Raw genomic sequence first — 21,295 nt, 5'->3', positions numbered from 1 at the left:
GAACTCCTGATAATGTTGCTCCACCATCATTGTCAGGTCTGGCTGGTTCAGGAAGATTTTTATCATAGCTCTTTTTGTTGTTTGTTACAATAATTTTGAATGAACCAATAGTTGGCCTGGTTCACAGTATTATAAAACAAACCACTGTGTGCTGAGCACTGAACTAGACATTTGATTTGATTCCACTACAAAATATAGAATTTCAGTCTACCTTGGAGCTCACTGGGATCTGATTATGGATTGAGAGGGAGGATACAGCTTTTCCTTTATTTCCTATTATTAGGTAGGCTATTATTATTATTTCTCATTGCAGTTTAACTATCTGTTAACTTGTTCTGGGAGAATGTAAGAAGAAAGAGGCCATGGATTTTACAACTAGAGGATATAAACTTTAATTAAAAGGGTTTGCTCAAACTAGGTCTTTTTCCTAAGACTGTTCTCTCTTAACTAAACAAATCAGAAAACAGAAAAGAATGACCAGAGATGAAGCAACTCAAAGGTATCCATATACAATATATATACAAGGGATCCACATAGCAGAGTAATTAATATAAGCTCATGAATCTACTTAAGACTATTACTGTACCTCACTCTGTGGTGTTGAATTGTCCATCAGCATCACATGGATGAGTCTGGGATCTACTGACTTCATCTCACCAGTCTACAGAGAAGAAAAGCAGAACACATGAAAAAAGGGGAAAAGATATTTAATACCTTGACAACCAAAATATAACACTGTACATTTTAAATAACAATATAGTTATCAACTTATTTTTACTTCTCTACATGATGGAAAACTCCCTAAGAGTGATATCCAGTAACAGTACTGGAAATAACATACAGTATATGGCAAAGATTAATATCTGTTAAGAACTGACCGAGTCCAAGATCTAAGGATGTCTTTGATCTAATAACATCTATGACCTAATAATGTCTTAGCAATATTCATTCACATTTCTGTATCTTTAAGCCAACAGTCATTAAAAGAGGCACTCAACTATTAAAGAAAAAAATTAAAGCTTTAGGTGTAGGGACAATGTGGTAAAGTACAAATTTATTCTATTTTAGCAATTACATACTAAGGAATTTATTTTTTAACAAACTAATTTTTAATTACAGTGTATGTATATTTGTGTGGCTATATGTACATGACTACAAATGGCCAGGAGAGAGTGTGGGATCCCTTGGAACTGGAGTTATAAGCAGCTATGAGCCACCTAACATGGATGCTAGGCAACAAACCGAGGCCCTCTGCAAGAGCACCAAGTGCTCTTTACTACTGAGTCACCTTTCCATTCCTACACTAGGGTTATTTATCAGAAAACAACATGTATGAAAGAATGTATAATTCTTTGGTTAACTGTGTCAATACCTGTGTTAGTGAAAATACTTCCCATGAATTAAAAGTCTCTGAATTTATTTGGGCAGTGGTAGCACAAACCTTTAATCCCAGAACTCAGGAGTCAGAGGCATGTGGATCTCTGTGAGATCAAGGCTAGCCTGGTCTACAAAGTGAGTTCCAGGACACCTAGGGCTACATAGAGAAACTATCTCAAAAAACAAAAACAAAACAACAACAACAAAAAAAGCCCCCCAATTTTAGACTAAATTAGTTATGATATAGTCATTTAGAATATACATATATTTTTTTAAAAATGAGTAGTAAAATATCTGTATTGATATATAGCATATAACAAACATATGTTTATGTTCAAGATAAATCATGCCTCTGTACCATAGCATACCAATCACTAAAGTGTAACTTACACAACTATACTTCGTATAATTAACAACATATTATAGATAAATACATAGGAAATATTAGGAAGGATGTGGAAAACACCATACCGGTGGCGCCACTGTGGGACTGATAGCTTCTTAAGTGCAGTTTCCATTATACAACTTACCTGCATGGATAACATTTGAAATTTTAAACATTGTCTTCAGTGGGGACTAGAGAGATGGGACAGCTCAATGGTTAAGAGATCTTGTTGCTCTTTTAGAGCAGAGGACCTGGGTTGACACTGGGGTTTACCCAGTGCCCACACGGTAAATCGTAATTGTCTGGAACTGCAGTTCAAGGAAATCCCACTTTCTTCTGGCCTCCATTGGTACACTATGCACATAGTGCATAACACCCATACACATAAACTAAAAACAACTTTATTATTAGAACAAGTTTCTTTCGTTTGCTGTAAAATTCAAAGTTGACTGTGCTTTAACCTATTTCTGAAGTTTGACAAGCTCCCCAACTTATGGAATTTGACTCACACCTTTAATGTATCCTGATAACACCTTTAATGTATCCTGATAAGATGTTCTGCCAAATAATTTTGAAATGTTCAATTAAGTCCTATGAAACCAAAATGCTTCTGGAAATCCACCAACCCTTGGAAACCCTGAAGCCTTGAAGATTGGGGGAGCTTTATAAACCATACCTTCTCCTATATTTAATGCTGCTTTCTCAAACTCTGATTTAGGGAGATAGCCTTGTCTGACAGAAAATGAAGTTTGCATAATTTGACCAAAGAATCTGGGTGATGGTCTTTATAACTGTTCAGTGGAAATAACACTTCCAGAGTGTTGGAACTATGTGTATTTGCAGCTTACAAGTGCTTTTTTAAACATTATCCCAATGCTACAAAGTCAGTGGGCATTTTATTTTTCTCTGTATAACATCTCTGGCTGTCCTTGAACTCACTCTGTAGACCAGGCTGCCCTTGAACTCACAGAGATCCACCTGCCTGCCTCTGCCTCCAGATGCTGGGATTAAAGGTGTGCGCCACCAGTGGGGTTTTATGTGTTATCCTCTAACTCACAATGAGGTCACAGTTATTCGGCCTTCCTTAGGCTCACTCAGAAACAGAGGCAGAGGTAGAAGCTAGTCTTACAATTCGAAAATACTTCCTCTGTCATCCTTACTAAGGCAATGGCTATACCCATTACAGAGTAAGAGCCTCACCTCGGTTATAGACACCTCCATGAGACGGGTGATTGTGTCCTGACGGCTTACAATACCACAGAGCCATACTTCTTCTCCTTCTGGCTGGTATACCTTGACCCTGTGACCTTGAACACTATACGGACCTAAAGAAGAGATCAATTAGAACTGAATGTTTGAGCTAATTACATGAGGTAAATAAAAGGGATAAACTAAAGGCTTCACTTCTAATAATTCATACTAGAGAGAAAAAAAGGGACCAGACCCTCACTCAGCCCCCTGCTTTAGCAGCCATGACAGGCTACAGACATGTAGGCCTCTGACTCAGCACAAGACACAAAGAAACTCCAGATCCCCTAGCCTCCCAGAGCCTAGGGCCAAAACTAAACTCAAAGAAACTCCAGACCCCCCTCCCTCCCAGCCTCTTAGATACTTGGTTCCTGGTAACTGGTTACAAAAGAAACTCCAGGGAAGGCTAAAACCTCCCCTGTAGTCTCCAGGAGACAGTTCTGAAAACTATTGGTATCTATGAACAACAGGCCACCTACAAGTAACAAGACAAAGCCATAAAAACCACAGAACGTTCCTTCTCAGTACTGACCAATGAGAATAATTGGTACACAGGTATTTCATGCCAAAATATGACTTTCAGAAATTTCCCTGGTTGTTCCCCAAATGTCAACCAACCCATACCTACTGATGTAATCCTGTGACTTCTGCCTTTAAAACCCTGACAGTAGACAGGAAACTCACTTCCTCTGGTGGCTGCTGTGTCAGCCAGCTAGATGAGGCCCTGTCATGGTTGGATGAACAATAAACCTTACGCATTTGCATCAGTGAGTCTGTCTCTCTAGTGGTCTCTTTGGGGATCTTCACATTTTGGGCACAACAGTAAACACTTAGCATTTTCTGTGCAGAGACGAAAGGAACTACTCTAGTTTTCCATACTCAGTAGAATAGAATAAAAATGAAACACATTTTTTTTCTAGTGAGTTTTTTTGTTAATATGGAATGCTTCACGAATCTGTGTGTCATCCTTGTACAGGGGCCATGCTAATCTTCTCTGTATCATTCCAATTTTATTATATGTGCTACCGAAGTGAGCACTCTAGTAAGCTTTATAAAATTTTCATTTTAAAGAACCTCCCAAGTCCCCAATTCTATATTTTCCCCCTCAGTCTTAAAATTCTGAAAGGTCAGCCTAATCTATAAAGCAAAACAAAATAAACCAAGCCACTAAGCTGGATGTGCTAAAATAGCCATAGGAACACTAAATGACCATTAATGTCCTGCTATCTCATTTTCAATACTATTGGGTGGAGAGTTCAATTTATGCTGAAAATATGGGACCTAGGACATTGTCTATTTCACAGAAGTACTCTACCACTGACTACAACCTCTAGCAACATCTCCCTCTTTACTTTTATTGTTAGTAAGTCTATGAAATTAACTGTTTTATGCATATAGTTTGTGGGCATTAACAAGCATTTAGCTCTTGAGAAATTTGTAGGTGGCAAGTATAAATATAACAGCAAAGGTTTTCTATAATTGCAGTATCTCTATCACTTAATTTGTTTAGCATGTGGTTAACTCCTTGATAAACACTTAAGAAAACACAATAAAACTTTGTGTTTTGAAATGCAGAAAGATCTATGGGACTATTAATTAGTGGAAAATAATGGAAACTTCATAAATTGAACCCTCAGGAATAGAGAGATGGCTCAGAGGTTAAGAGCACTGACTGCTCTTCCAGAGGTTCTGAGTTCAATTCCCAGCAACCACATGGTGGCTCACAGCTATCTACAATGAGATCTGTTGCCCTCTTCTGGCCTGCAGAAGGGACACATGCAGGTAGAACATAATGTATGCATAATTAATAAATATTTTAAAAAAATATAAAAATAAATTGAACCCTCTACCCAATGGTAAAAGTCACATAGTAGATTCCTAGGGTCACTAAACATAATAACCTGAGTAAGAGGCTATTTTTTTTTTTCAATTTATTCTAGAAATCCAGCTAACTACAGATATTCAAAATTTTATTCAGAAAAAGAGCAGAGAGCAGCTGCACGGTACTGCATTCTCCCATCAATCCGGAGCACCACCTGATCTAAAGTTCAAGGACAGAAAACTGCTTTTCTTACCTCGGCTGAATATCTCTTGTAGCTTTTGGTCACTGATCAAAGCATTAACTGTCTCTCTTAACACAGCATGCTCTAGAAGAATCTGGTTTTGAGTATCTGTTCCCATCTGGTAAAGAAAACATAAACACCTGACGTTAAAATAAAAGACAGTAAAACTTATTAGATGAAAAAGCCATATACTAAAGAGTTCCGTGTTACCCACAAACACAAGGAGCATGAAGATGAACGAAGCAAGGTTGCTGAGAGGGAATGACCCCAGTGAGGAAAAATAACTAACAACTACCATTAATGTCTCATAGAATGTAGTTTAGGAAATACTGGTCTTTGCTCTCCCAATGAAGGAGTAAAACCTTTACAATTTTCAACTTTCAGACAGCTCTTACAAGTGAGAAAAAAATAGCATCTTTCTTTAAGAATTTTTTATTTTAGATGTATTTATTGTATGAGTGTTTTGCCTGCATGTTTGTGTGCAACACATGTATGCCATGCTCTTGGGAGATCAGAAGAAGGCATCAAATCCTTTGGAACTGGTGTTAGGGGTGGCTGTGAGCCACCATGTGTGTGACGGAGTCAGATGCTGCAAGAACAAGAAGTACTCTTAACCCTTTCTTCAGCCAGCAGTGTGTTCATGAAATCACAACTCAGATGGTAGTCTGTTTAAACTATTCACTTACTGCTTTTCTGTGTGTGTGTGTGTGTGTGTGTGTGTGTGTGACACACACACACACACACACACACACACACACACACACACACACACATATATCTCCAATATTTCATTCTGCTGGGAACCAGCTGTTAGTCATTCATGCTCATCCACCACTAAAGTAAACATAAGTCCCACTAGTTTCCAGCTATACAAGTCATATTAAAAGCCATTGCAGAAGTCCCTTTTCTACTTATGAATGATATATTTATTTTATGTTTGTGTGTATAATGTGTGCAGGTACTCTCAGGAGAAGAGTGTATTGGTATCCCTACAGCTGGAGTTACAGGCAGTTGTAAGCCCCAGGATGGAGGTGTTGGAAACCAGATTCCAGTCCTCTGGAAGAGCAACAAGTGCTCTCACACTGCTGAGCCCTCTCTCTAACCCTGAGAAGCCATTTTTTCTGAAGGAATTATGTGGTAACCTTAAATCCTGGCTGGCCTTTAGTCCCAGTACTCGGGAGGCAGAGACAGGTGGATCTCTGGTCTACAGAGTGAGTTCCAGGACAACCAAGACTACAAAGAGAAACCCTGTCTCAAAAAAGAAAAAACACAAACAAAAAAAGACAGGGTAACTTATTAAAGGAAGCAAAGTCATGCTAAAAGAAAGGAGTAAATACCCAAATTTGAATCAATAAGGAAATGAGCAAGGAGGTAAGGAAATAAGCCCAAGACTAGTCAAGTACCTGGAACAGATGCAGCCCATTAGCATCTGGCATGAAATGCAGCTCTCGATCCACAAGGTATTCAACTGGTACCACAGAACCCAAACCCAGCTTATCTACCAGGGGGGTGAAAGTCTGTGAAGCACAAGGACAAGAAGTTGATTAGAACTTGGAAATGAAAGTAAAGAACAATTCAATTCATTTCTGACTTCAGTGAAAGCAACCATTATGCTCTCCTTTCATCCCAGTGAATACAGACAAGCTAACAAACCAGGTCTTGGGAACATTCTCAACACAGCCTCTGCTCCTCAAATAACTATAGGAAGCAAACTGAAAGGAAAGTATGCTCATTATTTTATTTTTCTTTTTTATTTCAAGAATGGGTTTTTACTGTGTAGCTCTGACTGTCCTGGAACTCACTATGTAGACGAGGCTGGCTTGAAACTCAGATCTGCCTGCTTCTGCCTCCCAAGTGCTGGGATTAAAGTCGTGTGCCACCATGACTGGCTATGTTTGTTCAGTAATTTCTAATTTCTGTTTGTTTGGTTGTCTTTTGGGTCAGGTTTCACCCTACAGAGCAGGCTTGTGGGAATTTGTAGCAATTCTCCTGCCTCAGCCACCCAAATGCTAGAATTGCACGTGTGAGTCACCATACCTGGTTTTTAATAATTTTATGTTGAAAAAGGACAAGTGGAATAAGAAATGAACCATTGTCATTAGGGATCTGACTAATCAATGCTTCATAAGGGCTAAACTGTAGATGCCCAGGGTTAAGAGATGTAGTCAAGGTATGGTAGTACATGCCTATAATCCCAGCCCTTGGGAGATGGTCAAGACCTCTCCCTGACTCAAGTTGCACATATTTCTAGAACCCTGAAACCTTTACGAGATTTGGGAGGCAAAGGCAGGTGGATCTCTACGAGTTTAAGGCTAGCTTGATTTACAAGGCCAATCAGAGTTACAGTGAGTCCCCGTCTCAAACAAAACAAAACAAAACAATTACTGTAATACATGTTTAGATATTCCTGGATGGCCTTGAGCACTCTATAAACTAAGAATAACTTGAACTTCTAGATCCTGCCTCCAACTTCCTAGGTACTGGGATTATAGGTGTGTATCAACAAACCAGCTTTATATTATGGTGCTTTATATAAAGTCAGGGGCTTTATGCATGTCAGGCAAGTACTCTACCAAATAAACTGTATTTTCAATTTAGAGTCCTCTCCCTCCATTCCTTTAATTATATTTGTTTTCTGAGAGTGAATGGTATGCTTATACATGAATAGTAGCACCACAATACTTGTTATTTCAGAGGTTATCTTGTAAGATGTGTTTTTCTGTCACCTTGTAGAATTCAGGGATCAAATTCAAGTTGTCAGGCTTGTTGACAAATGCCTTCATCCACTTTGACAACCTGCCAGAGTTTGTGTGTGTGTGTGTGTGTGTGTGTGTGTATGTGTGCGTGTGTGAGCTTGTGTGCGCATGCACTTTGCGAGTGTCTCAATATGTAGCCTCTTAAAAGTCCTATCAACTTTGTTGTCTTAGCTTTCTAAATGCTAGGAATACAGACACACACCACTATGACCAGGTACTCTTGTTTTCTGACACAGTCTCACTATATAACCCACTGTCTTCAAATTCATGATCCATCTGCTTCCCAGGTGCTGATATTATAGGAATGCACCATCAGGTCAGCCTGGGCAACTCAGGGAGACACTATTTGAAAGTACAGGACAAAAGGACAGGGCAAGCCAAGCATCCAGAAAGCAGGGAGTTTGAAGACAGCCTGATCCACGGAGTAAATCCCAGCACAGGAGAACTACACAGAGAAACCCTATCTTGAAGAAAAAAAAAATAAAAACAACAACCCAAAAAAAAAAAAAAAAAAAAAAAAAAAAAGGGAAAAGAAAATGGCAATCTATTAGAGATAATACTATACCAACTGATTGAATATAATTTTTGTTTTGTATATTATTTATTTACTTTGTGTTAACCATAGGAAAAATGAGATTTAAAAGAAAGTCTGTATTCATGTTCACAATTTGCTAACAGAACAACAGAAATGGATATTCTCAAAATGTAAAAACAAAACAAAACAAAACAAAAAAACCCCAAAAACATTTTATTTGTCTTGTGTAAATGTGTGTGTGTAAGGGGTGTGTGTATATCATAGGTCACAGATTTTTGTAGAAGTTAGATCATTTACCATAGGATTCCAGAGATCAAACTCAGGTTACCAGTCTTGGTGGCAAATACCTTGACCTGCTGAGCCATCTCTCCAGCCTTTAATTAAATTTTACAACACGATTTTATATCACTTCCTTAAAAAAACAACTTGACAACTGAAAAAACTCTGAGGCTTACATTGTTTTCAAACCTTGCTAAGAAAAGACTAGAAGGGCTAGAAGGGCAGCTCAACAGGTAAAAAACAAACTGCTCTTACAGTGGATCTTCCTGCATCGAGTGCTTCAACCAGATGCTTCTAATCTTGCAGGCACCTGCATTTATTTGGAAAGATTTATTTATTATATAGACAGTGTTCTATCTGCATGTATACCTTCAGGCCAGAAGAGGGCACCAGATCTCATTGTGGATGGCCGTAAGCCATCATGTGGTTGCTGGGAATTGAACTCAGGACCTCTGGAAGAGCAGAAAATGCTCTTAACCCCTGAGCCATCTCTCCAGCCCAGCACCTGCATTTTTATGTGCACACCCACACATATACACATAATAAAAACAAAACAAACCAGTTGGGCACTCATAGTGGTACACTCCTTTAATCCCAGCACTTAGAAGGCAGAGGCAGGTAACCTCTGTGAGCTTGAGGCCAGTCTACAGAATGAGTTCCAGGACAGCCAGGGCTACACAGTAAAACCCTGTCTCAAAACAAAGTAAACCTTTCTTCAGAACATAGGAGAAAAGATCTGTTAATTTTTACTTTGGTAACTTCAGAATAAATGTTAAGAACAAAGCATGTAGATTATTATTATTTGCAATTTTTGAAGAGTTTATAGCAATGAGGTAAAGAAATATAAGAAAAAAGGTTTAATTGCTATCTAATAAAAAGTCATTCATTCATTGGATTGCAGGATGTAGCTCAGTACTAAAGCACTTTTCTAGCATGCAAAAGGCCTTGGGAGGCCCTAGATTTGATGCCTAACACCATAAATAAAAAGAAAATTGAACAACAACAGGAAAAAACAGCAAAGCCATTTTGGGGATGGGGATATAGCTCAATGGGAAGTGCTTGTCTAATTTGGATCTGATAATCGACAATCAACATAAACAGGGCTGAGGGACACATATCCTGGAAGGTGGAAGGCAGAAGGAGGAGGATGAGTTCAAGGCCTGCATGGAAACCTTCTGGAGTACACGATCTCTTGTCTTCAACTCAACCCCCAATAAAGTAAATAAGTACAAATAAATAAATGTTACTTACTAGTGCTGGCCACTGTGCAACTGAGACTCGAGTGCCTTGGAGAAGGACTGGGTCCTTCCGGGGTGCCCAGACAAGTGACCCTTCTAATAGAAGTGCAATTACTTCTTCAGCATGAACTTTAACCCAGGAGTGTTGCTTCCAGTTACAGCCATCAAATTCTACAAAGATCTGCAAAAAATATCAAAAGCAGTTTGAATGCCACATTTGGGGAAATACCATAATACATTAAAAAAAAAAAATACTTTTTCTGGTTTTGAAAAACAGACTATGAAAATTTCTTCTAAGATCATTTTGATATTGTCTTTTACTTAAATGAAAACAAAATTAATTTCTTTAGGGTGTGTGTGCCTGAATGTGGAGGGCAGAGGAAAACTTGTGGGGTCTGTTCTCTCTTTCAACTAAATGGGTTCTAGGGTTAGAACTCAGGCCCCTACGCGTTACCCTCGGCTGATAACCCATTGCACTGTAATTTGTATCACATCCACTTTCTTACTTTGTGTGGGTGTGCAAGTGCCAGAGTACAAACATGGAGGACAACCTGTGAGCACTTCTCTCCCCAGAGTGGTCACAGGGAACTAACTCAGGTGGGCAGGCTTGGTGGCACGCCTGTTTTATCAGCTGAGCAGCCTCACTGGTCCAATGCTCCCCCTCCCTCCTCCAAACAGAGTCTCATGTATCCCACACTGCCCTCAACTGAGATTACATGCATGTGTCCTCATACCTGGCTTTATGCAGCACTGGGTATCCAACTTAGCTTTGTGCATGGCAGGCAGGCAAAAGGATCATAAACTAACAAAAATCGAGAGGCTGGGGAGATGCCCAGTGGTTAAGAACATGTGCTCCCTTGCAGATGACCTGAGTTCAGTTCCTAGTCCTCAACTCCAGTTCCAAGGACCTGGCACCCTCTCCTGGCTCCTTCAAGCACCAAATATATGTGTGGTATATATACATATAAAGAAGCAAACACTTATACAAATAAAATAAAATGAACCTTAAAAAAAACCAAAACTTCAGGGCATGGTGACACATTTAATCTCAGGACTGGGGAGGCAGAGGCAGGTTGGTTTGAGGCCAGCTTGCTATATAGAATGAGGTCCCCTCCCTGCAATCAACAATGAAAGAAGCAAAGACAATGTATCATGATGTTTTAAATTCACTTCAGTGCTGGGTGTTGGTGGCACACGCACGCCTTTAATCCCAGCACCCAGGAGGCAGAGGCAGGTGGATCTCTGAGTTTGAGGCCAGCCTGGTCTACAGAGCTAGTTCCAGAACAGTCTCCAAAGCTACACAGAGAAATCCTGTCTCGAAAAACAAAACAAAAACAAAAAACAAACAAAAAAAAATCACTTCAGTGACCCTAAAATAAAACACATTTTTAAAAACTCAAAATCAACAATAATAAGGGATGGTAAAGGAGGCTTGGCACCAAGCCTGGCACCTGAGTTTGGTCCCCAGGACATACATGGTACAAGGAGAAAATAAATTCCAGCAAACTGTCCTCTGACTTCCACATAATCATTTCAGCATATGTGTAAATCTCCCCTCATATAAAAATAAATGTAATTAAAAACAAACAAAAAGCTGGGTGTAATACACAGAGAGACAAACAGGTGAATCTCAGAGTTGGATGCCAGCTTGTTCTACATAGCAAGTTCTAGACTGGCCACCCAGAACTATACACCTGTCTCAAAGGAAATAAAATAAAATTTAAAGAATGCTTCAACTTTGATGACCCATGACAGTACTAATCTAGCTTTATGTGTGTCATGTAATCAGTTTGGGTACTGGCTGCTTCTCAAAAACACGGGTGCCCCCATCCAAGAATACCAAGGTAAACAGAGTAGGAAGACAATCTCCCAGAGTGGGTAACAGAAGAATGGAAAGCCTCACAGAGTCAGTCACACAAGGGCAACAGTAAAGACTTATCATTCTATGCTAGACTGGCTTTCCAGCAGATAATATCAGCAGAGAAACAGGAAAGATCTGGTGCTTTGGGAAGAAAAAGGGAGGGCAAAAGTATAGCCCAGGATAATGAATGAGAAAATGAAATCTGCTGACAAAGGTGTCTCCTTTAACTGGTATTTCTCTTTTCAAAAGATTTGTTTATGCATACATGGGTGCAAGTATAAATGTATGCTGATCCCTCTGCATGGGAACAGTCCTGAGACCGGACAACAAATGTTAGAACGCTTTCCCAGGACTTAACCATTATCCCAGTATAAACAGGTATCCATCACAGAGTCAAGGATCTGGCCTCAGGACACAACTCAAGAGGAGAATATGAGAGTCAAAGTTACATTTTAAGTCTTGATTACTATTTCTAAGAGATCCATGAAACACAAGTCTCCGATCTGCAAGCCCCTTAGCCCAAGGACAGACACTTCCTGAAATGCTGGAGGCTGTTGTTTATGGGAGCAGGAGGTTCACAGACTGGAGGCCTTCAACTGGACCTGATGGGAAATGCAATGAATTGTGGGTTTTCCTTCTTAAGCCCTTGCCATACTCGATTCTGGGCCATTTCCCAGGAACCTGGGTATGAACCTGGCCAGAGCCAGAGCCTATCCACCTGGCCAGTATCTAATTAAAACTTGCTTCAAATTTGGCTTTAAACTGTAGTAGTACGCCAGTGGGGCACACCTTTAGTCCCAGCACTCGGGAGGCAGAGGCAGGTGGATCTCTGTGAGTTTAGGCCAGCCTGGTCTACAGAGCGAGCTCCAGGACAGCCTGGGCTGTTACATAGAGAACCCCCGTGGGGAAAAAACAAAACAAAGCTGTGTAGCAGTCTTATTCTCGCCACTGGGCTTAACCTTTTCTGGAGAGTTAGAGGGTTAGGAAGCTGTGGTGGAGACCAGACTTGGATCCTCTGCCAGAGAAGTAATGCTTTCAACTGCTGGGTCATTTCTTTTGCACATTTTTCTGTTTTTTCATTTTTATTTTTTTAAAGAGTACTGGGATTAAAGGCATGCACCACCACTGCCCAGCTCCAGGGCAACTCTTAAATCATGTTGTGGGGGTTTGCTTACAGTTTCAGAGAGGTAATTCTTTATCATCATGGCAGGAATCAGACAGGTATGAAGCTGGAATAGTGGCTAAGAACTTTACCTCAGGAGGGAGGGAGAGGGAACTTGGATTGATATGTAAAATAAGAAAAAGATATATATACACACATATATATATATATGAACGTTACCTCTAAATCTGCAACTCCCATCTACACCCTGTAACAATTTTTGTTTTGGTTTTTTGAGACAGGATTTCTGTGTAGTCCTGACTGTCCTGAACCTTACTCTGTAGACTAGGCTGGCCTTGATCAAACTCAGGGCCAACCCCACTATCCCCAGTGCATCTGCCCCCAAATGCTGGGACTAAAAAATATAGGTGTGTGTGTGTCTTGCCTGCATATCTGAGCACCACCACTTGTGTGTCCAGTGCCCACAGACGCCTTAAGAGGCAATAGATACTTTGCAACTGAAATCACAGATGACTGGGCAACCATATGACTACTAGGAACTGAACCCTGGTCCTCTGGAAGAGTAGTTAATGCTCTTAACCACTGGATCATTTCTCTTGAAACACCCACCTCCTTTTTTTTTTTTTTTTTAAATTGGAAGCTTTGTCTTTAAAAAAAAATTTTTATTTTTACTTTAAAAAAAGAAAAGTAGGCAATACAGAGAAACCCTGTCTCGAAAAACAAAAACAACAAAAAATATTTCTGGGCTGGAAACATGGCTCAGCAGTTAAGAGCATTGGCTGTTCTTTCGACCCAGGTTCAATTCCTAGCACCCACAGCAGCTCATAAATATCTGTAAATCCAGTTCTAGAGGAATCTGACACCTCACATAGACATGCATGCAAGCAAAACACAAATGCACATATAATTTTAAAAATTTACTTCTATTTTTATTTCTGTGGGACTCTTATGTGTTCATGCATGCATGTATGCGTGCATGCTGTGTGACAACTTGGATAATGTGCCCCATGAGTACAGATGCCTAGAATCCAGAAAGGACATCAGATCCCCTGGAGCTAGACTGAATCCTTTTGCCTCAGCTATGAGGAACACACCACCACACTCAGTTTACCGCTTTTGTTTTTTTTTTTTTTGTTTGTTTTTTTTTTTCTTTTTGAGACAAGGTCTCAATGGTGCAGCCTCAGCTAGCTTTAAGATTTATAAAATCCACCTGCCTATACCTATCTTATCTTTCTGAAATAACATCATATTGCCTAAACAAAACATCAAAACAAAACATTTGCCAGGTAGTGGTGGTACTTGACTTTAATCCCAGCATTTGGGAGGCAGAGTCAGGCTGGTCTCAATCTCTGAGACCAGCCTGGTCTACAGAGTAAGTTCTAGGACAGCCAAGGCTACACAGAAATTTTGTTTTGAAAACCAAAACCAAACCAAACCGTATCAAAACAAAACAAAAATCACAAAGCTGAGCATGATAGTGCCTACCTTTAATCTCAGCAGTTGGGAGGCAGAGGCAAGTGGTATCTGTGACTTCTAGACCAGCTTGGTCTATATAAAATTTCAGCCAGTAAAGGCTACATATTGAGACCTCCTCTCAAAAATAAATAACAGAAAGAGAGAAAGAAAGAAAGAAAGAAAGGAAGGAAGGAAGGAAGAAAGAAAGGAAGGTGAAGCTCAAATCAGGCATCCCTGTAATCCCAATAATCAAGATGCTAAAGTGTGTAGTAGGTCTTTCAGGGTTCACCTGGGCTGTTTTAAAAAGGGAATGGGAATAAGGCAATGGAGGACAGAAACCACTAGCAAACTAGAAGACCACACCCAATTTTCCTTGTCTAATTCTTCAAAAGGCAAAAATCCTTCTTACCTTAAGAAAGGATTTTCTCTATAGGTATATCCTCCACTGTAAATTAATAACCTTGCATATGGATTTTCAAATCAGTCTCTAGAGAATTTGGTTAGTGAGTCAGTCCCCTAGAGCCCCATTACCTAGGAAGTCACTAAAAATATGGAGCTTACCCTCCTGTAAAACCAAGAGGCCATACCACTTGAGTCACTACTAAACAATCAGGGAGGTTTTACCCATCTGGAGAATAAGAATAAAAGACACTTTAGCAGTGGGCATGATGGGTTTTGGAGGGTTTAAAAATCACCAACCCATCAAAGGCAGTGGAAAATTGAGGAGTAACAGGTGTTAAGAGTCCCTCAGGCCTTAAGGCAGGCACACACCCACCACAGCTGTTGTTAAAAACACCAACAGAAAATGTTTCTTAACTCCTATTCTGGGTCTATTTGTGAAGGAGACTAAATCAACCAGAACAAGCTAGTAGAACACTTGGCAGATGAGGAGTTAGTGATGCAGATCCCTGGTAAACAAATAGGCAATTAAGAGGAAAGATCTAGCCTGGAGTGGAAGCACAACCTACTACACCAGGCCAAGCCAGCCTGGTTACAAAGCTCCAAACCAGCCAAGGACACTGCTGTTTTAAATACAAAAGCAAAACCTAGCCAGGGGCACGCACTGGGGAGGCAGAGGCAGATCAGCTGCAGACCAGCCAATACTACACAGTGAGACCCAGTCTCAAAAAACAAATCAAAACTATAGCAACAAAACCTCACACCCAAACCAAACCAGTGCCAAACAGGGAAAGCTCTGACTAGGTAGTGAAGGAAGGTAAAATACCTGCTGTACAGAGTGATGTGGGTGGCATGTTGTACAACTCTGAAACAATGGGTTGCAAAGACAGGCCTTTAAACCCGGCAGCAGAGCACACCTGGTATTTCAGTACATGGGAAGGTAAGGCAAGGGGTTCTCAAATTCCAGGCTATCCTGGGTTACACAGTAACATCCTTCTTAATTAAATTTTATTTTGTTTTTGCTGGCCTACAACACACTATATAGCTCAGACTGGCCTTGAATTCTCCTTCCTCGGGTCTCTGCTGGGATTAAAGTCATTCAGCACAACCCCAAGCAAAATAAACGTTTTTTAAAAAATGAATAGAAGCCAAGAGTGGTGGTGCTTCCTTTTAAGCTCAGAATTCAGAGGCAGCTGGATCTCTGTGGAGTCTAGGCCTGCTTGGTCTACACATCAAGTTCCTAGTCTACATACTGAGTTGCATATTGAGACCCTGCCTTCCCCCATCCTAAAAAAAAAAAAAAAAAAAAGTGGTGTTGCGAACGCCTTTATTCCCAGCACTGGTGAGGCAGAGGCAGAGGCAGGTGGCTCTCTGAGTTTGAGGCCAGCCTGGTCTACAGAGGGAGTTCTAGAACAGGCTCCAAAGATACACAGAAAGACCCTGTCTCAAAAAAAAACAAAACAAACAAACAAGAAAAAAAAAAACAAACATTAAGGCAGATGCCCTTTAATCCTTCTTGCAAGCCTGGAAAGCTGAGACAGTTGTGACAGCCAAAACAAACCAATGCTACGCTTATAGCTCCATTTAATTCTACCATACTGCAACAACAAAAGCTTTAGTTAATAAAATTGGTAGTGCCACAATTGATTAGTCGGTAGGAAAAAAGAAAGGGTAGATCAGATTACCTATTTTATATCCAATGAAAAAATGTCAGGTGAATGGAAGACAAAGACTAAAGTGAGCCAGGAGTGGTGGAGAGCATCTTTAATCCTAGTGACTAGCACTTGAGTTCAACAGCATGGTCTACATAATGAGTTCCAAGCACCCCAGGGATTCATACAGAGTGGAAAGGCCTCAAAAAAGAAAAAGAGGGGAAAAATTTAAAATGAAAATATAAAGAATACTTATAGCCTGTCAGTGGTGGCACTCACCTTTCATCCCAAAAGTCTGGAGACAGGCAAGTTATGGGTCTCTGTGAGTTCAAGACCAGCCTAGTCTACAAATCAAGTTCCAAGACAGCCAGGATTTACAAAGAAACCCTGTCTCCAAAAAAAAAAAAAAAAAAAAAAAAAACCCCAAAGTGAGAGCGCCTGTCCCAGAACTTGGAAGAACAAGAGCTCAAGTCTAGCCTGGACTACAATAAAACATTGTCCCAAAAATAAAGGAGGCTAGAGAGAAGTCTCAGAGGTCAAGAGTGCTGCTCTTACAGAGGACCTAACTTAGGTTCTGGCACCCACATAGAGTGGCTAAGTAAATGCTTCTAACTCTAGTGCCAGGGAATGATGCCCTCTTCTAGCCTCTCCTGGTACCCACACCCATTTGTCCTGAATGCCCCACAATTAAAATATTTAATATAAGTGGATGGATGGATGGATGGATGGATGGATGGATGGATGGATGGATGGGGTTTAGGTTGGTTGTTAGTACGCTTTCTTTCAAGCTTCAAGAACTTAAAAATCAAGTCTAGAGTTCTAAAACTCTGAGTGAGAGGTAGGTTGGTTTAGTGTGTGGTTTTGCTTTTGTTTTGTGGTAGGATATTACTCTGTAGCCCATGGTGGCCTTAAATTCATGTTGATCCCTCTGCTTCAGCCTCTCAAACACTGTGATTACAGACATGAGCTAGCATATCCTGTTAACATTTTTCCTATATAACAAAACAACTCATGGACTAAGTCAAAAGTAAAACAGCTAAGTGGTGGTGATACATACCTTTAATCCTGACACTTGGGAGGCAAAAGGTAGATCTCTGAATTTAAGATCAGCCTGATCTACAAAGTGAGTTTCACGTCAGCCAAGGCTACTCAGAGAAACCCTGTCTCAAAAACCACCAAAAACAAACAAGAAAAGAGTATATGATTACAATGAACTAGAGAGCTACTACAAGTTAGTACTAGCTGGGACCAGAGGCAGTTTGAGCTCTGTGAGTTTGAGAACAGTCTGGTCTACAAAGCCAGTTCCAGGTCAACCAGAGCTGTAACACAGAGAAATCCTGTCTTGAAAAGAGTTAATAGCCATATTAAAAAAAAAAAAAAAAAAAACTCAGAAGAAAAAAAAAAAAAGCTAATTTCTCAAGTGAGCAAAAGACGCATAATAGGAAGGAAGAGAGTGAAATACATCCAGAAAAGACCAGTAGTCATGAAAATGTTAGATACTATTCCTCACCTCCTAGACCGGTAACAGTAAAATATTGATGACATCATTTGACAATAAAGATGAAGGAAAACTAGAACTATACCACTGTTTGTGAGAGTATGAGACATGCTAATATGAACAGAAAATAACCATGTAGGGCTGGAGAGATAGCTCAGAGGTTAAGAGCACAGACTGCTCTTCCAGAGGTCTTGAGTACAATTCCCAGCTACCACATGATGGCTCACAACCATCCGTAATGAGATCTGGTGCCTTCTTCTGGCCTGCAGGGATACAGACAGACAGAATACTATGTACATAATAAATAAATAAATCTTTAAAAAAAATAAATTACTAAGCCATGGCACACTCAACTTATAAAATATGAAGGGATTATAAACAATGAAGATTTGGAAATGTTACTCAGTAGTATAGTACCTACCTAGTATGAGTAAGGCCCCTGGGAGAATTGGGAAGTGTTTACAATATAGATAGCTACTGATGTGCACAGTATACATAATGTAAAAAAGGAAAGACGTGTTACTGGTTAGGCCCACTGGCTGCTCTTGCAGAGAACCCAGGGTCTGCTCACAGCGGTGGCTCACAGCTGCCTGTAGCTCCAGTTCCAGAAGATCAAATGCTCTCTTCTCACTTTCTCAGGCACAGGCACAAGCACATGGTGCACACGCATATATGTAGGCAAACACACACACAGAAAGTAATTTGTTTAAGAGTCTGTAACAGATATTATATAGTAAGATAGCATTTGCTTATTTAAAAAAAAGCAATTCTTTGTAGAGAAGAATTTTACAGGTATGCACCTACCACCATGCCCAGTTTCTGCAGTGATAGAATTGAACCTTGTGCTTGCTGGGCAAACACTACTGTGTTCTAACTCTATCAATTTTTTCAAGTTTTTTATATGTACAAGTATTTTTTTTAAAGAAAAAAAAGCATTCTTCCTTGCTATGTAGGAGCTGACAGGGTCAAGCTTTGACATTTTTATAATCAAAAGGGAAATCCATGGTATTTTTGTCTGTGTATCTATCTATGTGCTGGTCTCAAGGACTCTGGAACTTACATGAACCAATAATGATTTAGGAACTCAAAGTTCCTAAGAGAAAGGCAAAACCCAGTAATACTTAAAAAAATAAACACACACACACACACACACACACACACACACACACACACACACACACAAAACCTATTCTGGTCAACAAAGTCACTATTCCAGTTGAAGCAGAGGGAGAAAAATGGGTTTGTATCTGGCAAAACAAAAACAACAACAACAACAACAAAAACCCCACAAAAACAGTAGTTGCTTGTCAAAGAGAAGTTTGATGGTGAAACCACCTACTCTTAAGCCCATCATCAACAAATTCCCCAAGGAATATTGGTTTTCGCTTTTTTTTTCCACATCACACCTTAATGCAGCATATGGCATTGGTAATAAAATCAAAAAAGATTCACTAAATGTAACACCAGTATACTCATGTATTTCTGGTTCAAAAAATATTTAGAAAGAAGGTATTAATAGAGCCTAAAATTGAGAAATGTTTTCAATCACTTCAGAAACTCATTCATCTAACCCTTAATTACTCATCCTTAACAGGGGGCGCCCTGCTATGCATTACTCAAAACCAAGCACGCCTGAAAACCTCTTAAACATAACTGAAAGAAAATCTGCCCAATCACAGGCCAGCTGCTGGCAAACTCCACCCTTGAGTACAGGAAGAACACTTTTGATTGGAAGATAGTTGTGTTTACTACAGTGTGTGGTACAAATTGGAAAGGTTCACAAGCCTAGAGTCCAAAGACATTCTCGTCAATGAGAAAGGAAAACAAAACGGCAAATCCATATTCCTCACCAGTCACCGTCTTTAACAGAACCTCAATGTAACAGCAATTCTAGAACAGTTCTGCAAGAAGGTTAAAACAAACAAAACCTAAGTGGTCCAGAGTTTTGTTGTGACTTTTCTTATATATGACTCTGGATAAAAATACAAAACAAGCACAAATATAGTCACCAAACCAAAGTTACCTTTGCTTCTATATTCACATTGCATCTTACAAGACCTCAACACCCTTATAAGAACACCTTGCTTTTTTTTTTTTTTTTTTTTTACAAGAATCACTGCAAGTTATTAGTTGGTTGGAAAATCCACTTCCACTGGCCAAGTGGCAAAATTAAGTATTTAGTCATAGTAGGTGTCCAGCACTTCAGTGTACTTCAAAAGCCTCTGCCCTCCCTGAGACAACATACAACAGAGCGAATGGGCAGGCATTTCAGGTGCAAAGTTCATTAGTTCAATTCATTTGATGGAGGAAACGTGGGGGAAAAAAACTATTCAAAGAACTGGGAAGCAAAATCCCAATCTAGAAATCTGTAATAACAATGCCTCAAAACAGAATGCTTTGCTTGGGGCGGGGGAGGGAACTAGTGAATCTGAGAAAGAAACCGCCTAGATCCGATCCGTACCTATCTTCCCTAGGAAGGGCAGAGGAATTTAGGGTCAAATTCCCATCTTATTTATTCAACATCGCGACCCCTTATTATCGTGGTAGCTTTTTTTTTTTTTTTTTTTACAAATCCACTCTACTAAAGCTTCATAAATACGTTAATAAGCCTTCTTCATACATCCCAGAGAATGGTCAAAGCAAGTGAATTGAAACAGAAAAGGTAAAGCTTGATCCAGGAACAAGTCAACCACCTCCACAAAAGGTTGCTTATCAGATAGAAAGAAAGCCCAACACTTTATCACCAGGAAGCAAAACCAGCAGCAGAAAACTACATTACTCCTAAGTCTCATAGAAATATGTTCCTGTTTAGTGAATAAAATGTCTGCAGAATCAAGTTTATCAACAATATTCACTTTCTGTTTACTGTTCAATAGATCATTCCAAAATACCCCTCCCGCCATTTTTCATAGCTTTATCTAACCAGAGAAGCGAGGCCCACTATGAGAATAAGGAACTAAAGAGGCTTGGCAAAACTCAAGGGTAGCATTTTGCCGCCACATTAGCAAAAATAAAAGCTCACGGTCTCAAATGCTACTTCGTATGGAACAACTTTCACCATAAAATATACCGAGGCAAGCGGCCAAACCCTAATTCAAAGTTTCAAAGCAAAATCTCTCTCAAGGTTAGGGGAGTAACCGAGTTAGAAGCAAAAATCACCACTCAGCAGCCTTATTCGGCTACTAGCACAGACCTCAAACTTATCCAAAAGCTAAAACAGCAGCAGCTCCTGTCACCCAGAAGCGCCAAAAGAAGGGCGTTCAAAACCAGACCACAGAACTAGCCTTTCTGGGGACCGCCAGGCCGAACCCTGCTCAAACAAGGAGGAAGTAAGTGCCAGATTAAAAAAAAAAAAAAAAGCCCCGAGCAGCTCTAACTGCAGCCTCTGAGCCTCTCGCTGCTACCCTACCCACATTCCGGCAGCAC

The 21,295-nt window shown here is 40.0% G+C and overlaps 1 protein-coding gene and 1 non-coding gene across 4 annotated transcripts in view; both read right to left on the bottom strand.

Moving 5' to 3' along the window:
• The window catches only part of Kdm3b (lysine demethylase 3B), a 67,439-nt gene that overhangs the window by 39,846 nt on the left and 6,298 nt on the right, over nt 1-21,295 (bottom strand). For all 3 annotated transcript variants that reach the window (XM_051202281.1, XM_051202280.1, XM_051202283.1), the window contains exons 2-6: nt 9,895-10,062; nt 6,477-6,590; nt 5,086-5,191; nt 2,963-3,087; nt 587-661 (exon numbers count right to left, since the gene is read on the bottom strand). In XM_051202281.1, the coding sequence (XP_051058238.1) occupies nt 587-661; nt 2,963-3,087; nt 5,086-5,191; nt 6,477-6,590; nt 9,895-10,062 (588 nt within the window). The remainder of the gene's footprint in view (nt 1-586; nt 662-2,962; nt 3,088-5,085; nt 5,192-6,476; nt 6,591-9,894; nt 10,063-21,295) is intronic.
• Nucleotides 3,942-4,048, bottom strand: LOC127235204 (U6 spliceosomal RNA). Its single transcript, XR_007835691.1, has one exon. It is a non-coding gene; the product is annotated as a U6 spliceosomal RNA (small nuclear RNA).

The sequence above is a fragment of the Phodopus roborovskii genome, unplaced genomic scaffold (genome assembly GCF_943737965.1).
Source record: "Phodopus roborovskii unplaced genomic scaffold, PHOROB, whole genome shotgun sequence".
Taxonomy (NCBI): Eukaryota; Metazoa; Chordata; class Mammalia; order Rodentia; family Cricetidae; genus Phodopus; species Phodopus roborovskii.
The sequence above is the reverse complement of the archived record's forward strand: the minus strand, read 5'-3'. Positions and strand labels throughout refer to the sequence as shown.